The sequence below is a fragment of the Vipera berus genome (assembly GCF_964194415.1).
Source record: "Vipera berus genome assembly, chromosome: 5".
NCBI classification, from domain to species: Eukaryota; Metazoa; Chordata; class Lepidosauria; order Squamata; family Viperidae; genus Vipera; species Vipera berus.
Window position 1 is genome coordinate 15,961,885 of NC_138207.1, and position 21,044 is coordinate 15,982,928.

The 21,044-nt window shown below is 45.0% G+C and overlaps 1 protein-coding gene across 1 annotated transcript in view; it reads right to left on the minus strand.

Annotated features, from left to right (window-relative positions):
- Positions 1–1,061: 1,061 nt before the first annotated feature.
- Positions 1,062–21,044, minus strand: part of ECT2 (epithelial cell transforming 2) — a gene marked incomplete at both ends in the record, with an annotated part of 46,326 nt that continues 26,343 nt past the window's right edge. Inside the window, 5 exons of the mRNA XM_081330127.1 lie at positions 1,062–1,283; positions 3,911–4,057; positions 7,228–7,335; positions 10,776–10,930; positions 18,572–18,710. Of these exons, the coding sequence (XP_081186253.1) occupies positions 1,062–1,283; positions 3,911–4,057; positions 7,228–7,335; positions 10,776–10,930; positions 18,572–18,710 (771 nt within the window). The remainder of the gene's footprint in view (positions 1,284–3,910; positions 4,058–7,227; positions 7,336–10,775; positions 10,931–18,571; positions 18,711–21,044) is intronic.

The following is a 21,044-nucleotide window of genomic DNA, read 5'->3' on the forward strand; positions in this document are numbered from 1 at the left end:
CACCATTTATGTCAGCATATGGTTGGTTGCCTGAACACTTAGGACTTCTTTTGGCCCACATCACGTTAAGCTGCACTTTTTCCAGCCCACTTCATATCAAATGAGTAGTTGATCGACTGAAGGTGTGGCTTCTCTTTTCAAATACTGATGGCAGATTGATCAAGGAAGGAGAATGGATGCTCTGTATTGTTTGGGGGAAGAGAGGAAAAAGCAAACGTTAAAGACATATAATCTCTTGTAGAAAAAAATATATTAATAATATACCTTTCAAAATGAGATGGGAGGGAAGAAGCATAATCAAAGCTATTTTGGGAAACAGAATGAGAAAAAAAATTTTTTAATTCTAAAACATCTTCCAAATGTCCTGAATATCATGTATGGAATTTCTTACCCCCTTTTTCATCAGAAAAACAACTCCATGTGCCTTCAGCAACACTATTGTGTGTACATTGCATTTATTTTAAGTGACAGCTTCCCATGACTTATGTCCTGCAACGTTCAGGTCTGATGTAACCAACCCTCAAAAGAGAGGAAAACACTTAAGACCTCGTTTGTTATTTGATTTTAAGAACAGTTTCACCCTACCAAGCTTTCCAATCTTAAAAAAAAACACAGATGATTTGCTTATTTATAACAAATCTTATCTTCTTAGGACCAAATGGCACTTTCATTGAAAGAGATGGTCCTGTTGGACTCATAGTTGCTCTTGAAAGAGCAAGGGGCAGGGACTGAGAGGGCCTCTACACAACCATCTTGGCAGTTCCTAGACCAGGAGATCCTGGATGTGGTCAATTCTTGCTTTAATCATTTCTTGGTTGCATTCCTTAAATGTGCTTTTAAAGGAGGGGGAGGGTAATCTAACATTTCAAAACTATCATAAACATGAGAAGAAACCCAGAAGTAAGCATTATCTTATCCGACACAGATTGTTAAATCAAAAGATTAAGATAGTGCCCGGAGAATCCAAAGAGAGCCAGAATCTATTAGATCTTGGATAGACCATGTGCCATATTTTGTCTCCAAGAAGTGCCCCCAAAGTGATGATGCTCACTTTAAGCAGCTTAAACTTCATCACTGCTGGTGCTTGGATAACAACTGGTCAGAGAGCAGCTCTTTAAGTTTTCAGAGCTGGAAGCCATTCGTCCTTCTAGATCATGGGAAGAACGGACTAGAGGTCGAGATCTAATATTTTGGGAGGTCCCGTCAATAGAGTTGGAACGTTGTATGTTAAGGGAGCGTTTAATTAGTCCATTTAAGCTGTGTGTAGAAGCAGTACGCATCATCTAAAAACAATATAGGAAGGAGGAAGAAAACAAGGTTAATCTACATATTGCATCCAAGCCAGATTTAAGGATTTTACATACTTGCTTTCACTAACACAGATTTTAACTGTAATTAGAGCTCTGCTACTCTTCAAATCAAAATACCAAGAACGTCCTTTCAATCCAACAGTGGAACGTATTCGAGGCAGTCTGAACAAGATCTATTGTTCCCTGATCATGATTTTCTTACCAATATAACTAATTTTTCAGCTGTTGCAGTAATATAAATCTTTCAGAAGGGGGGAAAAAACCTCATTCTAGCATAAGGCCACCAGAAGCTGGCAGTTGCATTAAGATAAAGAAAGCATTTGACACCTCCTTCTCTATAAAGATATCCCTAAATAACATCAAACAGCTGTTTAAACCTTTAGATCTACTTTAACCTTAATAACCATACAAATTATAAAGCACATGCACTGGGTCCGAGTAGATTCTGATAAACAAAAAGGCGTTGAATGTCACTTAAGCATCTATTTCTGTTCCTTTGACTTCCTATCAACTACGCTGAAATTTAGATACCATATACACACTTCTGAATAGAGGCAATTGTTGGCCTGCAACCAAGATTATGATGGAGCTGCAGAAGGTAGCTAGGGCTGGACTTCAGAGTTCCAGCCATCCCAGCTCCCCTGCAGTCATGTGATTGTGATCTGCACGTTTGGCAGCTGGATTCCCACTTACAACCTGTTACACTGCCCCATGATCATGGGATTGCCAATTTCAACCTTGGCTTGGACTTCTTCAGAAAGTCAGTGTTTCCTTAAAAAGTCAGGGAAGGATGCAAGTTGCTGGGATAAGTCTCTCCCACAAATGCACCCTCCCCCAGCCCGTCTACCTTTGTGCTGGATCTATGACAATTCACCACGGCCAACTTGCCATGACCAATCTGCTGCAGCCAACTGGCCACGGGACCACTTGCTGCGGGGAAAGAGTGACACTAATATCAAAGAAGTGGTGGAATAGAATCATTAAAGAAAGGATGCCAAAGGAGGGACAAAATGAAATGTGAAAGACAAAAATTAAAATATTTTTTTTTGTTTTAAATAAATAAATTGAATTGTTAAATTGTCCTGCGGCGAGTTGGCTGTGGCAAGTTGTCCAATTCTGCTTGTGCTATGCCAGCCACTCATGGTCCCCCAGGACAGCCTCCGCAAACCACAACATGCCTCTCATGCATCCCATTGCACTTCCTCACACCCAGTGCATCCCCACATCCCCACTGCACCTCTTGTGCAACCCTCAGACCCCAACATGTGCTTCTTATGCACCCTCTTGCACCCTACCCAACCCACACACCTCTCTCACACAGCCTTGCACATCCTCTCTGACCTGTCCCTTTTATGAACCCCCTCACTCCCTCTCCCACTTGGCGCAGCCACTGATGTGTCTGAACCATGCAACTTCCTGCCATTTTCCCCACTTGTGGGAAGCATCAGGAAGTTGCCTCACTTAACAGTTATGAGATTTGGTTAACAACAGCAACCAGGACCACGGCAAACAATGTGGCCACGTTTTACAGCCACATCGCCTAGTGATGGAAATTCCAATTCCAATTGCTGCTGTATGTTGAGAACTACCTCTATGCTAAAATAGGACACAGAAGACTGTAACAATAATGACCAGTAGTAAAAGAATTTTTTTCTTCTTTGAACACATCAAAATCTGCTCAAGACAAAGAGCAAAGGAGAATCTGTTGCCCTTCAAGCACTGCTGAAGTAATTAAAGTGCTAAAGTTTAACAGAACTCCTTTAACATGATTTTGTTCTGATCTCATGTGCAAAAAATATAAAGTTTGGTCTGGTTGGGGAAAGGAGAACAGGAAAGTCAGTCATCACAGGCTTTTGCATTTAATAATAATAATAATAATAATAATAATAATAATAATAATAATGATGATGATGATGATGATGATGGTGGTGGTGGAAGGGACCTTGGAGGTCATCTAGTCCAACCCCTTGCTGGGTGGCTAAAGAAAATACAAATTCATTTTAACTCTATTAGTGAAATTTTCTCCCCAAATCCTTGGTTCAAGTTAATAGTTTGAATATTTTCAGCAAATTGCTTTTCCTGTAACTGGTTCTTCATACAGTCCTTTGGTCATTCACATGTGTAAATTCATGTCTGCACAGGCCAGTGATGAAAGGCAAAACTCACTGTCTCTGTTTATATGGGATGTTGGTAACATTTGAACAATCTTGTCAAGGTTCTAAATTCCAACTACACAAACAATGTCATTATATATTAGATGGTCTTTATGGTCATTCAACTGTTTTTAAACTTTTTCAGATACTCTGAAAAAGTTTGCTTTGTTTTCTCAAAAATCTCTCATTTGATATCAATTAAATCAACTTCCAGCATGTCACTCGTGCTTTTTTTAAATTATTATTTCAGGATACTACTGGAAAATATTTCATTATTATTGAGGATTCTATTCTTTACTATCTTCTAGCCACACTGACCAGATAGTTGGCACGACTTCAGAAAATTAAAATAGGTGATATCAGCAAGTCCATTATTCCAATAAGCACAACCCAGAACTCCCCCTTTGCTTGCATATTAGCCCTGATTTCCCCAGTCAAGTCACTTACTGCTAAAGATGAAGTACTGGCAAGGCGGCTCCCCAAACAGCTTTCACTAGTGGCGCAGAAATTCCTTCCGTCTACGCTGTTGTGGGCTATCAAAGCTCTTCGAAGCGCTCTCTTTGGGGTCTTGGAAAAAGAGAATGCTCTTGTAACCTGCAAAATGTTGACATGGAAAAAGGGATGGGTAAAACAAAGAAGTTGTGCCCGATACTTAAGTTGGTTCCAAATCTTCCAAAAAGATTGTGCTGACTTTTAAGTACTCTATGATTCGTAGAATGTTGCAATCTCATTTCAGCTTATATACCAGGGGTGGCGAACCTATGGCACGCGCACCATCACCCAAGAGGGAGGCGGGGCCAAGCTGCCCCGCCCCCTCTCCACGTGCTCCTACTCTTTCTCTCTGCACTGAGAGTCAGGGAGCAGTTGCAAGAGCCGGGTGGATCCGGGCTGGATGGTGGAGGCAGCTGCAAGCACGAGTCCAGGTAAAGCTCCGGAGCAATTTCACGCCCCCCCCCCGGGCTGATCATTTTACAATGCTCCAGCGGCCCAATTCAGGCATCGGAGGCCTGCAAAATGCTTCTGCTGCCCAGACCTAGGGCTCCTCCCCCCCCCGATTTTGCAGGCCTCTGACGCCCGGATCGGGTCACACCCCCGGAACCCAGCAATGCATAAGTGGGTTTTGGGTTGCAGTTTGGGCACTCAGTCTCAAAAAGGTTCACCACCACTGTTATATACATAAGGTTCGCATCCCACCAGGCTCAAGGTTGACTCAGCCTTCCATCCTTCCAAGGTAGGTAAAATGAGGACCCAGATTGTTGGGGGCAATAAGCTGACTTTGTAATAATGCCGCTTGGGGGTGTGTTGTGAAAGCCCTAATAAGCAGGCATATACATAGAATGAAGGCTACTGCTAAGCTTGTAAGCCGCCCTGAGTCTTCGGAGAAGGGCGGGATATAAATGGAATTTAAATAAATAAATAAATAAATAAATAAATAAATAAATAAATAAATAAATAAATAAATAAATAAATAAATAAATAAATATACACTGCAAGTTCAAATTTCCTTTCCTTTAAAGCAGTCATGCAGCTCTGTCGTAGACTTTCAAATGATTTGCTGGACTGGTTAGTTTTTTTTACAATATTGACGTTTTACCGATTTACATTTCACTTTCCTTGTGCAAATTGGAGGTAGGCGCATAGGACAGAAGCCTCCTTCAACTTCAATCCTTCAACAGCCTGCTTGAATTAGGTTCGGCTACGAGCTTTGTTGCTCTTAATTTATTTTACTATTCTCGGAGTGATTGACAAGAGAACTCTAATAAAGAGGGAAACACAGGGTGTATATTTTAAGCAGCTCCCCAGCTGGTGAAATTATATCCAGGCAACGGTTTGTGAGAACGTTCTAATGTTAGCAAGGCTAGCAAAAACATCAGTGCAGGTAATCCTCGCCGGACAATCACAACTGAGCCCAAAATTTCTGTTGCTAAGCGAGGCAGATAAGTGAATTTTTTTCCCATTTTACCACCTTTCTTGCCCCAGTTGTTAAATTTTTATTTATCTATTTTTTTTTATTTTAATTCCATTTATATCCCGCCCTTCTCCGAAGACTCAGGGCAGCTTACAAGCTTGGCCTACTGATTTTGCTTCTCAGAACGTTGCAAAATGTGATCATATGACCCCGGGATACTACAACAGTCACTAAGTGAACTGTTGAAAGTCAAGGACTACCTGTATTCATTGTCTCACACGGCATTACCCGAAAGTCATTTCCCCAATAAAAGAGGAAATAATAAATAAAGGAAGAATATTTTTTTTTGGGGGGGAGGGGAGGAAATGCCTCTCTGCTGAAGAGGTTGGCAGGGAGAAAGACACACCCCCTATCCCAGGGGTGTCAAACTCAATTTCATTGAGGGCCACATCAGCATTACGGTTGCCCTCAGGGGTCTGGAGTGGGTGTGACCGGGGTGGGCGTGGCCTACTGGGTGGGCGTGGCTAGAGTGCGTATGGCCTACTGGGTGGGCGTGGCCAGCTCTACATCGTTCTCATCAAGGGTGCCTATGGGGGCCTGGGCAGGAGTGGGACAGATCTGGGGGTCTCTGGCAGAAAGAGGGTCTCTGGGCCAGGGCCAAGGCAGTGGGGGCCGTTCCCTCACTGTTTCCAGGATGGCTTCGCGGGCCACATGAAACCACTTCGCGGGCCGGATCCGGCCCCCGGGCCTTGTGTTTGACATGTCTGCCCTATCCCTACAGAAAACACTGCAGATGAAAAGCTCTAAAAGAAACATTTTTTTTCAGGCTAAGCCGTTCAGTTCAAAGCTGTTCCTTCCTTGTCAGTCTTTGCAACCTTTCTCTCCTCTGCCCTACCCGTTCCAGTTATTCTACAGGCCATTTGTTCAAATTTCTCTCCTACTGTATTTGGCATCATTTTCCTATAAGGTAAAGGTTCCCCCGCACATGCGTGCTAGTCGTTTCCAACTCTAGGAGCTGGTGCTCATCTCCGTTTCAAAGCCGAAGAGCCAGCGCTTGTCCGAGGACGTCTCCGTGGTCATGTGGCCGGCATGACTAGACGCCAAAGGCGCACGGAACGCCGTTACCTTCCCACCGTAGTGGTCCCTATTTTTCTACTTGCATTTTTTACGTGCTTTCGAACTGCTAGGTTGGCAGAAGCTGGGACGAGTAACAGGCGCTCACTCTATTACGCGGCACTCGGGATTCGACCCGCCAAACCGCCGACCTTCTGATCGACAAGCTCAGCGTCCTAACCCACTGAGCCACCGCATCCATTTTCCTATAGGAAGTAAATTAAGAGTGGCATGGCTTCACAATCTCTTCAGAAGCGCAGGATATGTACCAGTGCCTTGTTTCTTTTCTTCTTCTTTTTTAAATGAACTTGGAAAATACTAAAGACCTGTATTTTATCATAGTGGGATCAAAAATCCAGGCCGTGAGTCTTGCCGAGGATGATTTTAACTGTTTTTTTTTTTAAAAAAATAACGCCCTAACAGGGATTTATTTATTTTTTAATTTTAATTCCATTTATATCCCGCCCTTCTCCGAAGACTCAGGGCGGCTTACAAGCTTAGCAGTAGCCTTCATTCTATGTATATGCCTGCTTATTAGGGCTTTCATACACCCCCCAAGCGGCATTATTATGTTAAAAGTATATGGGTTTTGCGGAGAGGGTCCTCTTAAGCAACCAAGACCCTGACATCAGACTATGGCAGTAAGATGACGGGGTTTTTTCCTATGTAAGCTAAGGGAAATGAATTGTGTCCTCAGTTTAGAATTCAAGGAGGCAAGTCCTTTTCAAGCTAAGCCTCTTACCTTCTTCGAGGTTTTCTTTATGGCCCGTGATGCTCTACTCAATGTACTATCCACATCTTTCGTGTTTACTTCAATTGAATCAGGATCAGTGGCATAAATAAGGTTTTCCTGGCAGGAAAAAGTCCCAACTATTAGCTTCAAGGGTAAAAGAAAAAAAAGCCATCTTAAATTTCAAATCCACATTCAAAAACCCAGCAGGACGGTAACTCCCCAAAATTCACAAGCCTACTTTTCCATAGTAGACAAATTATACATTACATCTGGCACATTATTCTGGTATTGACCGCAATATAAACACTTTCTACTGTTTATTTGGCAAACAGAGGGGGGGGGGGCGGGAAGGGGAATCAGGTTTTAAGCCTCTGCTGCCACCATGTGGCAATGGTGTACAAGTAATTTGAGGAAAACAAAGGTTTTGGGTTTTTTTCTAGAAGGAAGGATACAAGCCACACATAGTCAAGAAATCAAGATTCCCTTATGCTAGAAAAGGAGAGATAAGCCATGCGTCACGAGACGCAGGAAGGACAGGTGTGACTTGCAGTGCTGAAGCAGAACATGTATCTAAGCTCTATTTGTAATTCAGCTTGAATTACAGGTTCATCTTGAACCTGGAGATGGGTTCTCTGACACCTCCATATCATTTATCACAACGTCTACAGCAATGGCCCCCAACCTTTTGGGCACCAGGGACCGGTTCCGTGGAGAGAGGGGGTTTTTTGCAGATCAGAAGGGATGTGGTTTTGTGTGCTGCCTGCATCCCATGGATGCAGCTTCGCTGGTTTGCATGGACTGGTTTCTGGCATGCCGCGGCCTGGTCTAAAAGACAGTTTATTTTATGTTTTATATGTGCTCAGAAAACTTCAGAGCTCAATGGAGCATATATCTGTGACATTCATTTACCATTGCAGCCTAAGATATACATTAGGTAACAGAGTATGATCAATCTATGCTTGTGGACAAGAAAAGCAAGTGTTCTAAATAATTTCCTTCCTTCCTTCTCTTCCTTCCATGTCTATACACCTCACATTTTTAATGTAATTTATACCTCACCTTATTTTTAATAAACAATTCAAGGCAGAAAACGTATGTAATATTCCTTCTTTCTCCTATTTTCCCCACAACTATTTGTGAGTGACTTGGGCTAAGGGTATGTGAATGGCCCAAGGTCACTCAGCTGATTTTCATGGCCAAGGCAGGACTAGAACTCAGAACCCCCCAGTTTCTAGCCTTAACTACTAGACCAAACTGTCCATCTATATTTTATTATATATACAGTATATTATAGTTGTTGTGATTCAGGGTCAGCCTGTGGGTTCGGCAGTTGGGTCGGACGATTCAGAGGAGGAGGAGGGGGTGATGGAGAGCTTGCTGAGGATAGCCTTGAGGCTCCGCAGAGCCCTCAGCCAGGCCCCTCTCATCTGGTTACGACGCAGACCCAGCTGTGTGAGCCTGACAGCGTGGATGAAGATGACCCACAGCTGGCCCTGTTCAAGGACGCCCGACGCAGGAGGCAGTCAATCAGGAGTAAACAGAGGAAGGCAATGGGGCACCTCAGAAGGAGGCAGAGAGAAGCCACGCCCTGAACTGTTTAAAAGGGGAATGTGTGGGAGGGCTGGTTTGCTGAAGGCAACCGTTTGAATAGCTCCTGTTTCATGGTTCGTGTTTGCTCTGTTTGCTCTGTTTTATGTTAATAAATTTGGCAGGCTTAGTTCCAGCCTCTTGCCGTTTTGTAAAGGGGTTGTCCCTGCATTTTCTGCAGGGCCGGTAGTAGGCTGGTACAGAACAATAGTACCTGATTCATTTTATTTCCAAAACAGATCTTATTTGCTTTTGATTTGGAGAACCCAATCAATCAAGTGGGCATCTCAAAAACATAAAACTCCACTAATTTTATCCAACTTATTTTTACCCTGCATTTGGACAAAATCAAAAACGTGGCAGCTAAAAGAATAATTTCTAAAATACTAAAAATCTCAGAAAATTTAAATAAAAAGAAGGTAAACAAACAGATCTTAAAATAATTGAAGCAGACAGCTTTCCCAAGAAGAATCTTGTCAGAGAGCCAACAATCATGGCACAAATGCTTCCTAAAAAGGAAACCTTGCTGTGCCAAGAATTTACCTCATGCCACAAAGGCTGACATATAAAACAGGCCCATAAGTGGTGATGTTTCCGTGCTATTCAATTTGCAGCATTCAAGTTTTATATTTCTAACACCAGTGTCTGCCAGTAGACTACCTAAAAGACATTACTGTGCCATTTGGGAACAATGTCTACGTAATAATCTGGTTCTTGGTTTATGGAGTGTTTTATAATCTGCAGGTTTTATCCCCTGACTGCTCAAAGCATGAATAGGATTTGCCAATGTACTCATTAGAACTCTGCCAACATACCTGGATTATAGCAATAATAAGTTTACTTGTCATACACAGATCTCCTATAACCTCAACATGACCAGAGACAACTATTATGCCCAACAATATATTCCTTGATGCCTGCTGGATCCTATTGCTTTTGGTTTAAGAGTTTCAATTTTTTAAAAAAGTAGACAGTAAAATACTGGGAAGCAAAGCATTAGCTTCAAGGATAACTTGAATTTGGATTGAAGGCAATGCAATGTTTCGCATCTGATTCAGAAGAGATGATCTGGAATCAGCAGGATTGTGAATGCAGCACTGGTCTGTGGCTCATTAGAGCAGCCACATTTATTTTTGGAACTTCAGGGAAAGTCCCTCTTCAGCGGCCATGGGAGACCAGAAAAAGAGGAGGCTGCTTCAATGAGCCCCAGATAGATGCTACATTGGTTCTCACTCTGAAGCACCTTTTCTGAATCAAATCCAAAACATTGCAGAGCCCAAGGTTTAGGATCAGGTGTACATGGTAGAATATGTCTACCCACCTTTGTCTAGCAAAACGTTGCTTCCAATGCTGGAAGAGGAAGTGGTAAGGGCTCTCAGAAAACCAGATCCTCACAAAAATTCTGCTCCCTCCCGAAATATCATGCTTTAAGAGAGCAAATGCATCCCTTGCAATCTTCAGAAAAATGGTTGAGACTGTTTTGTTTCACAGGGCATTTGAGTAGGAAGATGCCCCAAAGTCAGCAATATATATTTCTTTTAGGAATAGTATCTTTTGTTAACCTTTTTTTCATTTACTGGGTTTTAACTGCCTAGAGTTGCAAGGAGTCGGTGGCAATACAAATGAGGCTTAATAAATAAATCCCACCAATGCCTCTGGGCTTCACGTGGACCTCCTAAGCACTTTCAGGGAATTAAGTGGTGGGAAGCTGCTCCCTTGTGCTTGATTGGGATTTTTTTCCAGGCAAAAAACAAGGAGATGATGGAATACAGAACAACCTGGGAGGCTAGAGAAGATGGCAAGAGTCCCTCAGTACTCTTCTGGCAAATAGCTCAGCCATTTTGTGAGCATACTCATAAATGTTTGAGAAATCCCAAATGTGACTCCCAACCTCCAGATTAGAGGTCACCTGTTCTATTAACTCATTCTATAAGATGTGCTCCTCATCAACTTTCATCTCAAGTGCTTACAGCATCTGCTTTGCATATTGTGTTTGCTACATGCCGACACAGCATCTTCAGCCAATCCTCCTTGAGAGGTTCTTCAGTTGTTATTTGAAAAGTGAACAAAAGATTGCTTTGCTCCGTCGGTGGCCGTACAACCAATGCAAAGGCTTTGTGGCAGTCTGTAGAGAAAAGAATTTTTTTTAAAAAAAAAAAAGAATTAAACAATTAAAGGAGGAAAGCATGTACTAGAGAATATTGAAGAGAACATGAAGTCAAGGTAAGAACTAACATTTATAGTCCTGAACATTAACAAGCAAACGATATCAATATATAATTGGCTCTTTGTATATTTATATCTAGCTGAATTTCCTCTCCCCATATTAGCTCTCATTTTCATGGCTTACTGGAAGCTTCAAATTGCTACCCAATACAGCGGAATTGTGCTACCGGAGAATTTAATTTACTGGGCTTCAAAGACCAAAAGAAGTGCTATTAAAAGCATCCACTACTATGAGAATTTCCCAACTCTGGGACCAATAGTGGGTAGTTTCTCCAGCCACCGAAAACTACACGACTAAAGCTAATTAAGCGATAATAATGCTGCACGATGTTTTATGGAGCCACTGTAAACCTGCAGTGGCTGAGACAAGGTACAGGGTCCCAAGGGACAAAGCTGGATATATAGACGAATGAAGACATAAAAGCTAAATATCTACACACTCAACCACAACCAAGAGTCCACGCAGAGAATTCAAAATAGCAGCATTTGACATGTCTTCAGAGACAGAGGTCAGACCCTTGAGAACATCCACTCTCTTCCCACTGTTAGATTGCAGTAATATTGCAGTAATATACTGGTACTGCTGGCTGGGGAATTTGGGGAGTTGAAGTCCACATCTTAAAAATTGCCAAGGTTGAGAAATATTGAATTATAGTGACCTATGACATTTCAGAAAGCCCACTTTCCACAATCATGGCTTGAATTTTAAGCTGTATCAAAGCTACAGATATAGAAAAGTAAGGTAAGATTACGTGTGTGTGTGTGTGCGTGCATATATATATATATATATATATATATATATATATATATATATATATATATATATATATATATATATATATATGCATATATATATATATATATATATGCATATATATATATATGCATATATATATATGCATATATATATATGCATATATATATATGCATATATATATATATATATATATATATATATATATATATATATATATATATATATATATATATATATATATATATATATATATATATATGCATATATATATATGCACATATATATATGCACATATATATATATACCGTATATACTTGAGTATAAGCCGAATTTTTCAGCCCACTTTTTGGGCTGAAAAACTCCACTTCGGCTTATACTCCAGTCAACAAAAAAAAAGAACTGTCCGTTCGTTCGGAACAGGCTGCTGAGAGAAGCTGCCTCGCCTGCTGCGCCCCCAACAACCGCCGCTGCCGCTTTCCCCCCCCATCGCTCACCCGCTGCCCCCGAAAATGCCGCTGCCGCTTTCCCCCCCATCGCTCACCCGCTGCCCCCGAAAATGCCGCTGCCGCTTTCCCCCCCCATCGCTCACCCGCTGCCCCCGAAAATGCCGCTGCCGCTTTCCCCCCCCCCATCGCTCACCCGCTGCCCCCGAAAATGCCGCTGCCGCTTTCCCCCCCCCATCGCTCACCCGTGCTTTCCCCCCCATCGCTCACCCGTGCTTTCCCCCCCCATCGCTCACCCGTGCTTTCTCTCCCCATCGCTCACCCGTGCTTTCTCTCCCCATCGCTCACCCGTGCCGCCCCGAAAATGCCGCTGCCGCTCGCCCGCTTGCTCGCTTCCTCGCCCGGGGACCAGCACCAGCCAGCCAGCCCGCCGGCGAGAAGCCCGGCCCGGAGGTGAGGGGAGGGAGCGGAGTCGCTCACCCGTGCTTTCCCCCCCCCATCGCTCACCCGTGCTTTCTCTCCCCATCGCTCACCCGTGCTTTCCCCCCCCATCGCTCACCCGTGCTTTCTCTCCCCATCGCTCACCCGTGCCGCCCCGAAAATGCCGCTGCCGCTCGCCCGCTTGCTCGCTTCCTCGCCCGGGGACCAGCACCAGCCAGCCAGCCCGCCGGCGAGAAGCCCGGCCCGGAGGTGAGGGGAGGGAGCGGAGTCGCTCACCCGTGCTTTCCCCCCCCCCATCGCTCACCCGTGCTTTCTCTCCCCATCAAAGATTCTTGGAAGTAATGGTTGGAAAAGTTTGCAAGTCTTTGGGAAAGTTCAAGAAGTGAAAGGAATACCCTCCTCTTGAAAGACCAGATAAGGCAGACAGGGAGATGAAGAGTTCAACCGAGTTTCCTCTTTTGTTCAGGCATCTGCACCCGCTGCTTTTAAACTCGCCTGGCGCTGCAACGGCACCCGTTTCCCCCGGCGAGTTTTCCCTACCTGGCCCCTGCAGAATCGCGGCGGCGCCCCCGGAGAAGCCTACCCCGAGGCTGCGGCCGATTTTTCCTTCTCCTAGACTCTGCCGCCCAGAGCGTTGTTTCTCCCCCTCATGCGTGCATGGGATGAGGCGAGAAACCAACAGCCTGCGTCCGTCTCTCTTTATGTATATTTCTGTATATATCTTATCTCGGGATCTAGACCTTTCGAAGGAGAAGGGGCGGCTGGAGTTCGTGAGTTGCTGTGGGACCCAAGGGTTGGGGGAAGAGAGATGGGAGGGAAAAGGGGAGAAACCTGCCGCTGGCTAGTTCTTTGTCTGATCGGGGGAGCCTGAACAAAAGAGGAAACTCGGTTGAACTCTTCATCTCCCTGTCTGCCTTATCTGGCTTTTTGAAACGCACCACCGGCTGCTCCGTCCAGAAGCCCAGATTCGGGAGGGCTGCTTGGCTTCCACTTGAGCCCATCTATGTCCGCGGGCCCCCCCCCACTACCCCTAGACCTCCGCCGCCGGCGGAGGCTGGATCCGCGCTCCGCAGCGGCAGGGCGCGGATCCAGCAGAAAGAAGCAGGCAGGCAAGGCACGGAGATCCGGAGACCTGCTGATGATTGGGGAGGTTTGGGCACCTCCCCAAACCTCGGCAGGTCTTCGGATCTCCGTGCCTTGCCTGCCTGCTTCTTTCTGCTGGATCCGCGCCCTGCCGCCGGCAGAGGCTTGTGGAGCACGGATCCAGCCTCCGCCGGCATGCAGGCAAATCCTGCTAAAGGGCTTTCCCCCCCCCACACACTGGATCCGCGCTCCGCAAGCCTCTGCCGGCGGCAGGGCGCGGATCCAGCAGAAAGAAGCAGGCAGGCAAGGCACGGAGATCCGAAGACCTGCCGAGGTTTGGGGAGGTGCCCAAACCTCCCCAATCATCAGCAGGTCTCCGGATCTCCGTGCCTTGCCTGCCTGCTTCTTTCTGCTGGATCCGCGCCCTGCCGCTGCGGAGCGCGGATCCAGCCTCCGCCGGCGGCGGAGGTCTAGGGGTAGTGGGGGGGGGGCCCGCGGACATAGATGGGCTCAAGTGGAAGCCAAGCAGCCCTCCCGAATCTGGGCTTCTGGACGGAGCAGCCGGTGGTGCGTTTCAAAAAGCCAGATAAGGCAGACAGGGAGATGAAGAGTTCAACCGAGTTTCCTCTTTTGTTCAGGCTCCCCGATCAGACAAAGAACTAGCCAGCGGCAGGTTTCTCCCCTTTTCCCTCCCATCTCTCTTCCCCCAACCCTTGGGTCCCACAGCAACTCACGAACTCCAGCCGCCCCTTCTCCTTCGAAAGGTCTAGATCCCGAGATAAGATATATACAGAAATATACATAAAGAGAGACGGACGCAGGCTGTTGGTTTCTCGCCTCATCCCATGCACGCACGAGGGGGAGAAACAACGCTCTGGGCGGCAGAGTCTAGGAGAAGGAAAAATCGGCCGCAGCCTCGGGGTAGGCTTCTCCGGGGGCGCCGCCGCGATTCTGCAGGGGCCAGGTAGGGAAAACTCGCCGGGGAAAACGGGTGCCGTTGCAGCGCCAGGCGAGTTTAAAAGCAGCGGGTGCAGATGCCTGAACAAAAGAGGAAACTCGGTTGAACTCTTCATCTCCCTGTCTGCCTTATCTGGTCTTTCAAGAGGAGGGTATTCCTTTCACTTCTTGAACTTTCCCAAAGACTTGCAAACTTTTCCAACCATTACTTCCAAGAATCTTTGATGGGGAGAGAAAGCACGGGTGAGCGATGGGGGGGGGGGAAAGCACGGGTGAGCGACTCCGCTCCCTCCCCTCACCTCCGGGCCGGGCTTCTCGCCGGCGGGCTGGCTGGCTGGTGCTGGTCCCCGGGCGAGGAAGCGAGCAAGCGGGCGAGCGGCAGCGGCATTTTCGGGGCGGCACGGGTGAGCGATGGGGAGAGAAAGCACGGGTGAGCGATGGGGGGGGAAAGCACGGGTGAGCGATGGGGAGAGAAAGCACGGGTGAGCGATGGGGGGGGGAAAGCACGGGTGAGCGACTCCGCTCCCTCCCCTCACCTCCGGGCCGGGCTTCTCGCCGGCGGGCTGGCTGGCTGGTGCTGGTCCCCGGGCGAGGAAGCGAGCAAGCGGGCGAGCGGCAGCGGCATTTTCGGGGCGGCACGGGTGAGCGATGGGGAGAGAAAGCACGGGTGAGCGATGGGGGGGGAAAGCACGGGTGAGCGATGGGGAGAGAAAGCACGGGTGAGCGATGGGGGGGGAAAGCACGGGTGAGCGATGGGGGGGGAAAGCACGGGTGAGCGATGGGGGGGGAAAGCACGGGTGAGCGATGGGGGGGAAAGCACGGGTGAGCGATGGGGGGGGAAAGCACGGGTGAGCGATGGGGAGAGAAAGCACGGGTGAGCGAAAGAAGCAGGCAGGCAAGGCACGGAGATCCGGAGACCTGCTGACGTTTGGGGAGGTTTGGGGAGGTGCGCGCGCACCTCCCCAAATCTCCCCAAACTTCGGCAGGTCTCCGGACGGCGGCGGCTTGGGAGAGGTGCGCGCGATCCTGGAAGCACCGAAGCCTCGGCCGCGCGCAAGTCCTCGGTAAGTTCCGGGCGGTCACTTGCTTCGCGTCTCCTGAGGGAAGGGGGGGCGACTGGAGCGGGCGTGTTTCCTCGCCTGCTGGGCGCCGCGATTTGCCCAGGGAACGCGCGGGCCCCGAATGGCAGCGTGGAACGAGGAAGCGGACAGCCAGGGCTTCCCCGAGAGCCGCGGCCACACAGGGTATTCCTGTGTATTCAGGCTTGCAAAATGGCGGATCGAGCCTCTGCTGGCGGCGGAGGCTTGCAGAACGGCGGATCGGCTTATACTCGAGTCACGAACTTTTTCCAGTTTTTGGGGGTGAAAATGGGGGTCTCGGCTTATACTCGAGTCGGCTTATACTCAAGTATATACGGTATATATATATATATATATATATATACATATATATATATACATATATATATATATATATATATATATATATATATATATATATATATATATATATATATATATATATATATATATATATATATATATATATATATATATATATATATATATATATATATATATATATATATATATATATATATATATATATATATATATATATATATTTGGATTCCAAAGAAACATGATTACCAATTTAATCCGAAGAGAGACACCCACAAAAACCCAAGACAGAGAACAAAAAAATGGCAAAGCCCTCCTCCCATACTTAAAAGGGACCACAGACAGAATCAGCAAGATCCTCCAAAAACACAACATCAAAACAGCATTCTACACAGACAGAAAAATATCCACCATCCTAAGAAACCCCAAAGACATAATTGGGTTAGAAAACCAAGGAGTATACGAAATCCCATGCACCACCTGCCCCACCACATACATCGGACAGACCAACAGAAGAATAAGTGCACGCATTGAAGAGCACAAAAACTCACTCAGAAAGGGAGAACAAACTTCATCTCTGGTCCAACACTTTGAAGCCACGGGACATGAAATTGATTTTAAAAAAACCAAAACTATCGCCAAAATTGAACATTTTAACAACAGAATAATCAGAGAAGCCATTGAGATAGAAAAACACCCCCACAGCATGAACAAACGAGATGATACCTCTCGCCTACCAGCCATTTGGAAACCTGCCTTGATTAACGGACGAGTCCCAACCACCAAGAATGATACCAGACCCAAACTCATGATAACATCACATGACATCACCACCACACAACCATTCAAAAAGCAAATCTGAACCCACAACGATAACGACACACAACCACAAAACAGAAACTTAACTACAGCTGCAACATCAGCCACTTTAAACCCCTCCAAACCACACAATAAGCAAACTGACACCCACTATAAAAACATGGCACCACCACAAACACGGAGCCGAACAAAAGCAGCACAACTCACCAGTTCAGGTCTAAGGCTGGCAGCTGAGACCAGCCCATCCACTCAAAACACACCCCCACCCAATCAGAACACAGCCCCCATTCAAAACACACCCCCACCCAATCAGAACACAGCTAACCCCCCGCCCGGGAGAAGGGAGAAGGGCGGTATACAAATTTAATAAAATACTAAATACTATTCTTCAGTATACTTTCTTTTTGCTTCATATTCATATAAAACCTATCCCTCACGCTTTCTAGGAGAGAAAGTATACATATAGTTAGCTGGAGAACTTAATTAGCAGACGAAGAGCAGTACTCTTCTATTGCATTGAACTTCCATACTTTTCATTTGATCTACAGTTCCTAAAGCTCTAGTGGCATATACAATTTCCCCCCGCCTCGCCAATCTTGTGCTGACTCATCTTTCAACCCAACTCCAAATAAACGCATAAAACTCAACTTTGAAAACTGGGTTTTAATTAATGTTCCCAAGCACAGGAATATACTTTGATTGATTTTCACTCAGGACAGTCAATAGTACATTTCAGACTGGACAACCATTTGTCTGAAATGGTATTGGGTTTCCTGCCTGAGCAGGGGGTTGGACTAGAAGACTTGCAAGGTCCCTTCCAATTATTATTGTAGTGGTTGTTGTTATCATTATCATTATTATTACATTGCTGCACCAAATTCAGGAAAAGAAAGAAAGTAGCAAAACAAAAAATGCATAGAATCTTGCAACTCATGTCTTACAGCTCCAGTTATTTTACAGGTATGCACTGAGAGCGAGCTGTAGGAAGCTGGCTCATAGCAACTTTTTCTCCAATTATCGAAAAGTAATCTTTCCAAGGTACAGAATGCTGCTGCAGTAAGTGGTGATATAAACAAGGGAAATTAATGTCTCAGTGCTGTCTCTCCAGCAAAGTCACACTGATTTTAGTAAGGCTTACAGCAATGTAAATGCCATAATCTGGGGAGTGGGGGGGGGGGGAGAGAGAGGAAGCTGCATCTGCCTACTAAAAGATTTCAGGAATGTGGGCTTAACTGCTGCTTAAGATTAAAGTGCCAGTCATATAAACCTTTGTTCTTAAAGGTTAATACACCCACATGAGATGCTTTATTTTTAGACAAGCATTGAACAAAGCGCATAGCAAAAGAAAAGCAAGAGCTGTGCACTTTAAAAGCTTTGAGATGGGTTTTCTACAAATACAAGTTCACAAGCTGACATTTGACTGCCTTCTCTCTCTGCTCCTTTTAATGGCTATTTACAGTTCCCTGACTGCCAGGCAAAACCTCTTTGGAGGAGATCTCACTGTTCAGCCATGTCCAAACCCTCCAGCACTTAATTGGTTTAAGTCTTCCCCAATCTGAACAGTCTTGAGGAGGTCTCTGCAGACACCATGTTGGGGTTGAAAGCTTACCCTCCCCGCAATTCACTGGAAAAATTCTAACCTTCTGTCTCTCGGATGTCTAGTACCTTCTTGATCTGAGACAGAGGCATGAGGATGATGTGCTTGAGGCAGGCTGGTGGCCTGGTGTGGCCGTGCGGACTCTTGAAGCCACCGATGACTTTGTGCCGTTTCCTCGCAATCTGTCACAAAACCAAAGAAACCTTTTGTGAGAAAGCAGTTCCAGTGTTTACAAAGACCTTTAGCATGACAAGTCTTGCCGCCAACAATGGCTTTCCAAAAGCCTAAGCAATTGCAATGTAAGGATTCAGAATTTCTTCTTAAAACGCCAGGCGGCCCCCTCTTTTATGAGAGTAATTTGGAGATTTTATGTTCTCTTCAACACCGCATGCTGCCTTCCTCTTTTTCTCCTCTGCCTTGTACTCACAAAATGTCCCCAAGCTGCATATGGCCAGGAGCAGAGCACTGAATCAGGGTATGCTAATTAAATATATCCCTTCCATTTTTAAATCCAGGCTATGCAAGCAGACATAAGTCTGGAGGGTGACATAATTATCTGAAAGCAGAGTTAGGCAATCTATTGCCATCCAGGCTTGGGAAACTACAGTTCACCTAATCCCTTTCCACTGAGCATACGTCAATGGATGTGCAATCCATATTATCTTGCAACAGGATACCCAGTGGCCTAGATCTTATGCCAATTCTCTGCAAATATGCCAAATAACAAAACCTGCACTTCCGCAGAAGATTCTTCAGGCTGCTTGCAATACCACTGTCAGCCATCTTGATAAAGAAATAACCATAATCAAATAATGTAGTTTTACAGGCACAGGAACCTCAGCCTAAAAGCATCAACCTGACCACCAAATGAGTTGCAGTACACATTATAACTGAAAGTCTATAGATGTTAAATTTATAAATTTATAAATTTATAAATGTTAAGTCTATAAATGTAGTTAAATGTTTCCCATAATATTTATGATTTATTAGATAAGCTGCTTTGTGATGGCTTTTGCACTAAAGTGGGATATAAAAAGAGCTTAATATCTTTGTATCTTAGATTTGTATCTTCCAGTTAAGGAGAGGGCACAGAATCATGACTTCAATCTCATCGAGCGTTGTCTGAACCTATTAAACTCTGTAAACTTTGTGCCTGCTATTATGTTCACAGTGATGTCATCCCCATTACAGGTCACTTCTTAGAAATCCCTGGAAATAGTTAAGAGTTACAAATGCTTTACAAGATTACAAAATGGCATTGACAGAATAAGATTTCTGATTCCTAATTTGTCTCTTCCTCCCCTATGAAATTTACTACATGTACCAGTTCACCTCATTTCATATTCATCCACCACAAAGAAACTATTGACGTCCAGGTTGTTACATGGCCTGCCCCAGAAGAGCTGCTGTATTCCTTTATAATTTGTCTTTAGAAGACTGAAAAAGTCCATATTCCTCTCTCAGTAGTCATATCTCACAGCAGCCATTTCATCAAGCTGCAACAAAGAACCAGGGTAATTCCATCCCAGAGCTTAGGACCATGCATTCTGCTTTCTTTCCCCCCCCCCCCCAAACAGCTTCTCTCAACTCTACAATCTGCCACAAAATCTACTCTACAACTCTCAAATCTACAAACTGATATTTGGATTTGCTTTTATCTTATTTCTTTTCCTATGTGTATCTTGTATTATAAACTTGGGAGCAAGGACTGGGCCATATGGAAGCTCCTCTAACAGCTCCAGATCTAACAGCTTTGAAGACAAATAGGCGTGTTTTAACTAAAGAACTCATACCTCGGCATATTTTTGGATACGTGTTGGTAATCTAAATAAAGGTATGTACTGGCTGGATTTTTCTATTTCAGCGGGAGACTCTAATTTGCTGTTCATCAAGGTTCCTGTTCTGGTTTTTATGATTTTACTTGAGCTAGGTTTTACGGTAGCCTCATGGCAGCCTTTAGTGGCATAGAAAAGCAAGACAGATATTTAGAACAAAACAAGAAAAGGTAGGCTTTTTTTTCTCCCCGAGTATTGAGATTCTCAGGTAGCTGAGTTTTGCAACCAGTAACTCCACTATAAACCAACCCACACACAGTATTATGGTCCTGGCAATTAAAATTCAATGGGCCATCTGCTGAAGTGTTTAACATCAAAGATGAAGGACTGGGTTCAGATTCACTCCTGGCTATTTAGGGCAGATTTGCATGGAAGGCTATACATCCTTAATGATGCAACTTGGACAGACCATAATGAACATGTGTTTTATGGCCTCCCCTGTGCTAGACTCAAGCCTCTGAAACTTGATTAGTTTGTTTTCCCCAAGCTCGGTATTTTTCCAACAGTAATTTCTGGTTATAACAGCTTGTGTGGACATTTTTGGAGCCCAAGAAGCAGCAAAACAGAATTACCTGACATAGACCTGTTACTGATTCACATTAAACAGAAATAAGTCCCATGAGAATTTACAGGCTGCTGAGACCCTATCCTGAGAGCCTGGAACAGTGCCAGAACCGTAAA